The following is a 10,442-nucleotide window of genomic DNA, read 5'->3' on the forward strand; positions in this document are numbered from 1 at the left end:
CTCCTGGGGGAGGCGGGGTGCTAAGCCTCCTACAGCACATGGGACAGCCCAGCTGTGGCCCGGAACGCTCGCGGCCGCGGTTCGGAAGCCGTGCTCACGGGCCGGTCCACGCCCTCGGCTCCGTCTTGGGAACGCTAAGTCGTCGAGGCGTGTTTTAGGTCCCCCGTTGGCAGCTGCCGCGTGACGCTGCGTGTGGACAGAGGTCAGGTGGCGAGGCTCACTCGGGTGAGAGCTGTGTCGAAACAAGTGTGCAGGTCACTTGACAAATGCTCACCCTCGCCAGTGACAGACAGCGCGAGGAAGGACGTGTGGCTTTCACGTCTGCTCGCAGAGCGCCCCCCCCCCACAAACTACGAAGTTTCACCCCAAACTGACGCTCTAGAGCGAGCGGAGTGTGCGAGGCTGCTGAGTGACGTCGGCGTCCTCGAGCTCCGCGAACGGACACCGTGTCCACATTTCAGTGCCCTTGGCCATCCCCAAGACCACGGCGGAAACGCTGAAGCACAGAATCAACCCTTCCGCGGGCGAGACCTCCCCGGGCGCCGTGGACGTCTTGCTGTACACGCCAGGTACGGGGGCTTCTCCTCGCCGGCTGCCGCCGGGGCGCGAGCAGTCCAACGGGTCCAGACCGCTCACCGTCAGCCCCGGCCGACCGGAGCGGTCTGCTCGGCAGGTGCCCGGGCAGCCCCGGCCCGCGTGCCGCCGGCGCTGGTTTTCTGAGACCCGGTCTGCACTGCTTCTCTGCCCAGGGCACCTCGACCCGGCGGAGAAGGTCCGAGACGCGCACCCCAAGCTGTGGTGCGCCCTGAGCGAAGGCCGGGTGGTCGTGTTCGACGCCTCGTCCTGGACGGTTCACGAGCAGCGCTTCAAAGTGGGCGCGGCCACGCTGGTGAGTCCGCAGAGCCGCGGAGGGCGGACGGTCACCCCGTGCGGGGCCACGGCCCACGGCCCACTTCGGAATCAGGCCGGTTAGGTTGACGCCTGTAGCGACCCCCAATACACAGACATCCAGCCCTCAGCGCCGCTTCCGGAGGCTCCGCAAGGCCTCGCACCTGCCTTTGAGCATTTCTTACGTTCTGTTCTCTGACGAGGCACCCACAGGGGCCAGGGCCTTGAAGGGACCCACTCCTGGGACTCTCCAGACTTCTGGCCACCTTCTAACTTGGTGACTCCAGGGCACCTGTTACGACCCCACCGTACTCCTCAGGGGCTTCGGAGGGCGTAGGAGGCCACTGTCCCCAGGGAGCCTCTAAGGGTCACCCTCACACCCTTCTCTTGTGATGGGAAACTTTTTCGTTTCATGTTTGACATGAAAAGAACATTCTAGCGAAGTGAACAGATCAAAGGATTAGGTGTCAGTTTTGCTGTCTGTGGCCCATCAGTGACGACAGGTGACGATCTGTGGCCGTGTGTGCTTTCAAAACTGAAACCCGTACCGTGAGTTGAAGGACACGTTGCTGAGATGATGCAGATCATTCTTAAATGGCTGAATGGCAGACCGTACATTTTAGCCGGATACCAGGAAGTTGCTAAATTATTTCCTCCTATAGCAAACAATGAGCTTCTGATAAAGTAACGGGACCCAAGATACATGAAATCCAAATATTTATAAAAGTCTAATAATGCTTTAGATCAAATAAAGCAAAGAAAAATTAAGGAAATCATTCTTCTAAAATTTTTTTGTTGATTTTTAGTTACAAGTATTTCAGAGACTTTTGCATAGGATAACTTTTAAAATCCTAGTTAAAATAAAATCAGAAGTCTGCCCCCAATTAAGCCAAAGCTGTGAGTTATCCCTGTTACCTGAAAATATCTTCCTACTAGTTTCAGGGGTATTTTGTACCATTCAACAGGAAAAAAAGTGGGATAATTATCTCAAGAAAATCCTGCCTCCTATGAAATTTAAAGTTCAAAGGAGTTTGATACTTTTGGGCTAATAAAGATATTTGATTAAAGTTATCTCGATTCTCAGGTAGATGCCTCCAAAAGGCTTTTGAAAGTGGTTAATTCTGAAATTAGCAAGTTAGCACCTTTTTGTAACTTTATTGGTAAAATTAAAACTCGATTTGCGTAAGGTCCTTCTTCTGACTTAGATAAGGAGCGATGAGACGTCTACTCTTTGGAAGGTGCTTTTGTATTTGAAACGTGAGACGTTTCGGTTACCGGTAAAATGCTGCACTCATCACGGGTGAAGACGGGAAAGGCAATCACGAAACCAAAACGAAGGTGCCCACTAGCCGTCTGGGCGACCGCTCGGGAACCGAGGGAAGGACGGTCGGGGCAGCGTGCTCGGGGACGCGGGGGGCCCGGCCAGGACGGGCAGGAGGCGGGGCTGTGCTCACACGTTCACGTGGCTCTCATAACTCTGCAGTGTTTCATCCGTAATTTCCACTTTCAAGTCTACACGTGACCCTGGGCCGCTGACCTCGGGGCGCTGGCGGCCTGGCCGCGCGAACTGGCGGCTCGGACTGGCCGCGCTGAGCCTGGCGAAAAAAAAGTGTGCAGATCCCGCATCTGCACATTACTCGGTAAAATCCGTAACCCCAAAACGCTCTGGGCCCTCATGGTTTCCCAGGCACGCACGGGCACAGAGCGGGAAAGTGAGCTCCCCAGCATGCATGTCCCCAGCCAGGTGGACGCGGTGACCCTTCCAGCTCCAGTGCAGACGCGCGCCCTTTCCCGGCCTCGGCGCTGCGGTTGGGTGTCCCATGTCCACGCTTTCCACCAGCGGTCTGCGTTTGGCCGGCCGGCACGGAGCTGGCCCACGCTCCTTACGCGCAGCGGGACGCCCGGGCCGAGCCTCAGGGAAAACACACGTCGGGTCGGCTTTGTCCAGCCTTGGTTTCTCGTGCTGTCGGTCTCAAGTTCAACGTTAGTGAATCGACAGGTTATGTGAAATACTCTGAGCAGAAGCACGCAGAAAGCAAGGTTGCGTGTTGACTGGTTGACGAAACGTGACCAGAGGCTCGCGGGAGCCTGACTGTTGTCCCCTTGGAGTGGAGGCCCCGAGTTCGCGGACGTGGGTGGTGGGCCGGGGACGCCGAGGGTGAGCACCGACGGGCTCTGTCTGGTCCTCTCGGTGCCTGCAGACCTGCATGGTGGCGGTGGAGCAGAGCCAGGTGTGGGTCGGCTCGGAGGACTCCGTCATCTACATCATCAACATCCACAGCATGTCCTGCAACAAGCAACTCACTGACCACCGCGCCAGCGTCACAGACTTGGTGGTGCCGGACAGGACGGAGGCACCCAGGTGCTGGGCTCTGCGGGAGGGGGCCATGGGGACTTGGGCAGGGCAGATTCCTGGAGGGGGCTGCAGATTGCAGCAGCGGGTGGCCGGGAACGCGGAGTCGGGGGCCCTCCTGTCTCGTCTGGTCTCCGGCACGGAGCAGCACAGCTGTCCTGTAGGACCAGGTCCAGGCATCACTAGGGTGGTCAGTGGCAGCTGGCACTCGGCCTTCCGTGGCTTCTGGTGGTCTGGCCGCGGTCCTTGGCGTGCAGACCCCTCCGCCAGTGCCCCGTCTTCACGTGGCACGCTGCCTGTGCCCCCGTCTCTGTCCAGGGCTCCCCTCCTCCGGGGGTGCCAGCTGTCCAGGATCAGAGTCCACCCCTGCTGACGTCATTGAACGTGGATACTTCTGTGACAGTGTCTCTCCACCCAAGGTCGCCCTCTGGGGCCCAGGGGGTCGGGACTCTGGCAGCTCTTTTTCCGGGGACAGTGCAGCCCCCCCAGGTGCATTTACCTTGCCGATGTGCTGTCTCTGCCGCATCAAGACTGTCAGCTCCCCGGGCGGGCACCCACGTCCACTCTGCTCTCTGCTGTGTGCCCCGTGCTTCGTGCAGGACCTGGCACTCAGCAGGTGCCGGGGCAGACGTGAAAACCAGGCGGGGTCCCCGCTTCCCTCTGTGGAGGAAGCAGCAGCTCAGCGAGTGTATGAGGCGTGCTTGGTGCAGGTGGCCACAACTGAAGCTTTTCTGCTGCTCTCCTCTGCGCCACCCTCCCCCTGGCTCCCTAGCTTGGTTTCAGAGGGGCCATCTGTCCTCAGGCCCAGTCCAGGTGGACACACAGAGGTAACCGTCAGAAGGTAAGGGGCAGTGCACTGCACAGGTCTAAGTCCACCCTGCAGCTGCCAGTCACCAACGCGACACCTGTGCTGGTTATTCAGCCTGAGCTTGGGGCGCGCGTGTACCCCGTCCGGCCCCGCGAGGAGGTTAGATTCTAGCTAACGTGTGCAGGGCAGCCGACGGCGACGAGAGACAGACCTGCCTTTCCCGCTGCAGCGGATGTGTTTCCACTTAAAACTTATTCTTGCTACATTGATACTGTCGCAGAAGCTTTAATGGCAACTTTGTTCGTTTTTGAGTTAAAATGTACACAGTGTTTTCAAGGACCCAATAAACTGTTTCTACCTCCAGCCAGGTGTACTCCTGCAGCGTGGACGGGACCGTGCTGGCATGGGACGTGAGCACGCTGCGGGTGACCCGCCGGTTCCAGCTGCCGAGTGGAGGGCTCTCGTCCCTCAGACTGCACGGCGGACGCCTGTGGTGCTGTAAGTCCCCTGTCGTCAAAATGGGAGCCAGCCCCCTTTTCCAGGGAGAGAGAACAGGACGGGCTGCCTCTGCTTTACGCGTCTCCAGTGTAAAAATTCGCTGTCTTTTAAAGCTCTGGCCCCTCCTGAGCCCACTGCTCCCCCAGGCTCCCCACACCTCCCCTGGGGTCCCACAGCGAACGGGACGCCTGCTGCTCGCAGTGCGAACGCAGCCTCGACGCCCCCAGGAGGTCGCGCTGGCACTGGCGAGCAGCGAGGGCGAGCCCGCCAGGCCCGGGCTGCGTGCCCGCCCCCGCTGGCTGCTGTCACCTCTGCTGGTGGCCGGCCCACTCAGTGGGCGGCTTCGCCAGGAGTGTGACGGGAGGTCCAGACGCTGCCTGTTGTTCTGCATTTCTGAGCCTCGAGGACACAGAGGCTCTCTGTCCTCCCCTGGCGGGCGCTAGACACACAGCAACAGGTGCCACCACGTTGTTCAATTGAAGCATACTTTACGCAGGGCAGAAGGCACGAAACATGTCCAGTTTGCTGTGGTCTGACAAGCACACGCCCCATCGTCACCCAGCAGTGAAGATGCAGGGCACTGTCATCTACCCAAAGGGAACACTGCTGACTTCTGTCACGGGGGCCTGCGCTGCCTGTTCCGGAACGTTCTATAAACAGGCCCCACGCGGGTGTCCTTTCTGCCGGCCCCGTTCAGTCAGCGCAGTGTTTCGAATCCGTCTGTGACGCTCCGAGCCCCAGGAGCGTGTCCGAGACCACGGCCTGGTGGCCACTTCTCCTGCGGGCAGACGTGGTGGGCCACGCTGACCACCTGGGAAGCTCGCTGTCCTCCAGAGCTGCGGCATTTCACGCTCCCCGGCCCCGCAGCCTCACCAGAACCTGGTTCTCGTCGTCACCGCCCGAGTGCGCATGAGGTGGCGGCTCCTTGTGGTGTGACCGCATGTCCCTGATGGCGAAGAACGCTGAGCGTGTTCTCCGTGTCCACTGGCTGTTGGCACATCGCCCTGACTCTTTGGGGTCCCTGCCCGTCACCGCGAGCTCTGGCTGCCGCCGCCGTGGCCGCGCTCGGCCGTGGCCCCGCTTCGCCTGCTCTCGTCTGTCTGCCTCTCCTTTCGGACCGAGTATCTTTTCTGTTTAGTTTTCTTTGTTGGCCTTTTAGCTCTTTTTCTGTGTGGCGTGGTGGCGGCTGCTCTGAGGGCTGTTTCTGCCCTCGGCGCTCACAGGGTGACGTGAATTCCGTTCGCCTCCTTCTGCCCCTCGTGCGGCTGCTGTCAAATGCAGTGTTTTTTACAACTGTGAGGTGAACCTCGTGCCATTCAAACAGATGTTGCTTGAGTACCTGCGGTCAGAGGCCTGCGTCTGAGAGGCGGCTGGCACCCCTGAGTTCAGTCTTCGTGTGCATTCAGGGTCAAACCCAGGCTCGGTCCCGGACAGTGGGTCCCTGTGGCAGGTCCGTCAGCTCTGTGTCCGTGTGTCACCTGGGAAGTGAAATGCCACCCCCCCGCCCCCACGTGAGCTCAGGGACTGGGAGGCGTGAGAGGCCAGGGACAGTCACCCCAGGAGGGGCCCTGACGGGCTGGCGCGGCCCCCAGTACGCTGAGCTGGCTCAGAGGGAGGGGACAGCAGCAGGGCGGCAGGGAGGGCTGTCCCCACGGAGCCGCCTCCGGACCAAGCCTCCCAGACCCATCTCTGCCTCCTGGCTGGCAGGCGGGGGCCCCCGGAACCCTCCCCATGTGTGCCGGGCACACGTAGGGGACAGCAGGGGACAGTGGTCAGTCCTGCCCACGCCTGTCACACCCTCATGTGTTCGCACAGGCAGAGTCACGGCGCGAGTGTCCGGCGCCCTTGCCAGCAGGTCCTGTGGTGCAGCGCAGGCCAGCACCAAGGAGGGGCTGTCGGGCCAGGGGACCCTGTGGGTGTCCGGGGTAGCGGCACCTGACGGGGCCTTACTAGTTGGTCCAGGTGGCTGACGGCCTGGACGGAGGCTCCTGGAGGATGCTCAGGAGACCCCGCATCTGGCCGGGCCTAGGAGGTGAGGGGAGGGCTGGTGGCCGGCTCTGGCCTTCTGTGACCAAAAACCCAGCTGAGCTGCCACATCCTCAGGGCAGCCAAGGGCAGAGGGGTCACTTCTCTGTCAAGGCCGAGTGCTGGGGGGCCCTGAGCTGACTCACTGAACGGGAAGCTGGAGCAGCACGCGGTGTGGGGGGCGCCTCACTTCCCAGGCTGGTGTTCCCTCTACAGCCGATGGCACGCCCCAAGCACAAGGCTGTCTTCCTGTGGCCACGACGCTGGCACAGTGGCTTCACGCGGGGGCAGGGTACGTGCAATAAAATGCACAGAGGACGGTCCTGCAGCCACCCCCACTCCGCCCCCCACACGCCCGACTTACCCCCCAGCGCGGCCGGTTCCCGTGACCTGCAGCACGCACGATGTGCACACTCAGTGTGCAGAACACACTTTCTGTGAGCGGGTAACGAGCGTGGACGGAGGCCGGCCCCGTGACCCTTCGCTCTGCAGCCGCGGACGGCTGCACGTGCGAGCATCCAGATGTAGAACCCCTGGCAGGGAGACCCCGAAAGGGGCTGCGTCGTCGCCACGTTTCGCAGACCCTCAGCGAGGGCGCTGGGTGCCAGCGGTTTCCCCACCGGTGAAATGGCTACTGCTCACGATGTCCCTGTGGGCAGTACTGTGGAGGTGCCTCACCCGGACTGGAGCTGGCCCCACACGCCGGGGGCGGCCTGAGCCTGTGGGACCAGTGTCCCCCGCCACACGACCGCTTGCCCAGTTCTTGTGTCCTTTGGCTCTGCGCTTACTTGGCCTGCCCCTCACCCTAGCTCTGGCCCTCCGCAGGCACAGGTGCCAGCATTGTGGTTGTGACAACGAGTGGTGTGCTCTGCCAAGAGCTGAAGCTAGACGAGACCTTCCAGGAGAGAAGCACCGCCTTCCTGGGCTTCCAGCTCCTCCCCGAGGTACCCAGGATGCCTGTGGCCCGGGGCTGCCACCCCCACATGCTCCTGGGTCCTCCCGAGGCGCCCGCGACGTGTCTGCCACCCCCCACACGCTCCCGGGTCCTCCCGAGGCGCCCGCGACGTGTCTGCCGCCCCCCACATGCTCCTGGGTCCTCCCAAGGCGCCCGCGACGTGTCTGCCACCCCTACATGCTCCTGGGTCCTCCCAAGGCGCCCGCGACGTGTCTGCCGCCCCCCACACGCTCCCGGGTCCTCCCAAGGCACCTGCGGCGTGTCTGCCGCCCCCCACCTCGTGACTTCTGTCTCAGCAGGGGCAGCTGTGGGCGGCGTGTGCGGGATATGACGACGTCTTCATCTGGGGCCTGGGGAACCTGGCCCGGCCCCCTCAGCGGCTGCGCCTGCAGGACTGCTCCGAGGTCAGCTGCATGATCAGGGTGAAGAAGCAGGTGAGCAGGGCCTGCAGCCCGGGGCAGCCCCGCAAACTGGGGCAGGCGTGTGTGGTTTGGGGGCGAATCCTGCCACCTGGAACACGGCGGGGGTGGGGGGCACCACCACGCACACGAGCGGTCTCCTCTCCCGGGCAGACCCGTGTGTGCCAGTGCCCCCGTCTCTCTCGGCAGATCTGGGTGGGCGGCACTGGGCTGTCGCAGGGAAAATCCAAAGGGAAAATCTACGTGATCGATGCTGAGCGGAGGACGGTGGAGAAGGAGCTGGTGGCCCACAGCGACACCGTGAAGACCCTGTGCTCCGCCGAGGACAGATACGTGCTGAGCGGGTCCGGCCGGGAGGAAGGAAAGATCGCCATCTGGAAAGTCGAGTAAACTCGGTCGGTGGCGATCGGGGCCGTGCTCTGAGCGAGGCCGGCGAGCCCGCTGCCCGGGGCTCTCCCAGCGCAGGCAGGCTCCAGACGGCCGGGCGGCGGGGCTGGCGGGCAGGCTTTGTCTCTCCTGGACTTTCCTGATTAAACTGTACCAACAGCGTGGGGGACTGGGGTGCGTCTCAGGCAGGTGAGTGAATCACCTTTGTGATAACCTCTGTGAAGTTACACTGTAAATTAATCTAGAAAGTTTCAGAATCCACAACCTGGGCCAGCACTGGAGTCAGCTGGAAGCAGTTAAGCAAAATCATACCTGACCTGCAGACTTCACGTCTCATGCTGCCTTTCCTCTACTTCATTCATTCATTCATTCATTCATTCAGCAGACACGTACTAAACACCAGGTTTATAGCCCTACAGCCTTATGTTGATTTCCTGTTTCCAGCAAAGCTTACGAGAACGGGTATTTTTTAAGTGACCTTTTTGAACCTGCCCTTGCTGTTCCCCATCAGGGCAGGTGACTGAGGCCTACCCAGGGAGGGGACCACACTGTAACAAGGCTGCCTGGACAGGAGGGTCTGGGGCAGCTGAGGCAAGCTGTTTTTTCTTTTTAACTAATGCAGAATTTTTTTAACGAAGAAACCTAGAGAGACTTTTTTCTACCAAAGATCAGACCAAAAGGTCCCCTCTGCACTGGCCTGTGTAACCGTCCCCCAGTGAAGTTGCTGCCACGTGATCACCTCTCACTAGATACCGATGTACATTTCATTCCGCTGGCCTCTCGTGTGTGCTGTGTATGTATCTGCAGATGGTGCTTTATAATTTAACAAAAAGTGATCTTATTAGCTATAAATAAGTGTTTGCAAAAAAGACACTTTGCACATTCTTACTATAGTATTGAGGTTTCACTCCCTAAACGTCCAGCAAGGAGCCTTTCGCCACGGTCGCTGGGCACGGAGGGAGCATCTGCTTGCTGCTCGCGTGTGGGCCCGGGGCCCGTCCCCTGTGGGCCCAGCACGAGTCCAGTCACAGGGGCTGCCGAGCCCTTGGCCCTGGGCTTTCGGGACCTGGACAGTGTCTGCACCAGGCCACACTCATCGGGGTGCTGCTCGGGCCTCCAGAACAGGGCTCTGTGTCGGAAGCGTCTGCGGGCCTCTGACTTGATCTACAGGATCCATTTAGAAAGGTCAGACCACTGACCGATGTTTAGGGGCGCAGGGAACAGCCAGGCAGCCCAGTCCCCCCAAGTCTGCTTACCGAGAGGGTGTGTTCCCAACTTCTAGAAGGATGGCTTGGCCAGCAGCGAAGGGCAGAAGGTTGAGTTCTGCTTTTGTAAACACATGAAAAATTCCAGTAAAAGTCTGTCAGAAATTATTTAATGCCACATGTAACCAGGTATTTTCACCTTGTCGATAATAAACTGTTGTTTACTAAACACCAGTGTGCAATGTCCTTACTTTATCCAACATTAGCTGGCAGGAGATTTTTAGATTACAGGACCACTTGGATTTGCTCTCAATTCATCCTAACCAGCCATCAAGTGATTTTAATGCAGACTTTTGTTTTTTTTTGTTTTTGTTTTTTAAGACAAGGTCACCCTTGGTTGACCTCACAGATTGCAAGGACCTTGTCCTCTTACGATCCCTTATTTTTTTATTTTTTTATGCCTGCAGCACCTGGTCTTCCTAGGTGGTCTCCCATCCAAGGACTAACCAGGCCCGACCCCGCTGAGCTTCCGAGATCAGGCGGGATCGGGCTCGTTCAGGGTGACGTGGCCGTAGACAGACTTTTTGCTCCTTTACTCTGGGTGATAACTTCCAAGCCTTTCCTTGGCAGCGATTTCACTGAAAAGTGCAGCTGGTGCAGAAAGGCAGGGGCTTTTAGGCCACGGTCATTTACATAAAAGCAAAAGGAGTGAACGGTGGTCAACGGGCCTGAAGGGGCCGCAGCCGGGTGCAGGGTCTGCGTGTGTGAACGGGCCCTCTCCTCTGTCAGTGGGGTCTGCTGACGCGGACAGGGCGCCCGTGTGCCTCCAGTGTCCCCGCTGCACTGAGGAGGCCCCACGGTGAGCAATGTCACGGTACGGCCCCGCAGGCTGGCTGCATGAGCG

At 59.9% G+C, this 10,442-nt stretch overlaps 1 protein-coding gene and 1 pseudogene across 1 annotated transcript in view; one reads left to right on the top strand and one right to left on the bottom strand.

The window, feature by feature from the left end:
- Positions 1-9,767, top strand: part of DENND3 (DENN domain containing 3) — a gene marked incomplete at its 5' end in the record, with an annotated part of 35,354 nt that extends 25,587 nt beyond the window's left edge. The window contains 7 exons of the mRNA XM_025047591.1: positions 462-569; positions 750-889; positions 3,090-3,250; positions 4,414-4,547; positions 7,398-7,516; positions 7,824-7,961; positions 8,136-9,767. Of these exons, the coding sequence (XP_024903359.1) occupies positions 462-569; positions 750-889; positions 3,090-3,250; positions 4,414-4,547; positions 7,398-7,516; positions 7,824-7,961; positions 8,136-8,336 (1,001 nt within the window). The remainder of the gene's footprint in view (positions 1-461; positions 570-749; positions 890-3,089; positions 3,251-4,413; positions 4,548-7,397; positions 7,517-7,823; positions 7,962-8,135) is intronic.
- Positions 9,768-9,996: 229 nt separating this feature from the next.
- On the bottom strand, positions 9,997-10,115 carry LOC112480577 (annotated as a pseudogene).
- Between the last annotated feature and the right edge of the window lie 327 nt (positions 10,116-10,442).

The sequence above is a fragment of the Pteropus alecto genome, unplaced genomic scaffold (genome assembly GCF_000325575.1).
Source record: "Pteropus alecto unplaced genomic scaffold, ASM32557v1 scaffold105, whole genome shotgun sequence".
Lineage (NCBI taxonomy): Eukaryota > Metazoa > Chordata > Mammalia > Chiroptera > Pteropodidae > Pteropus > Pteropus alecto.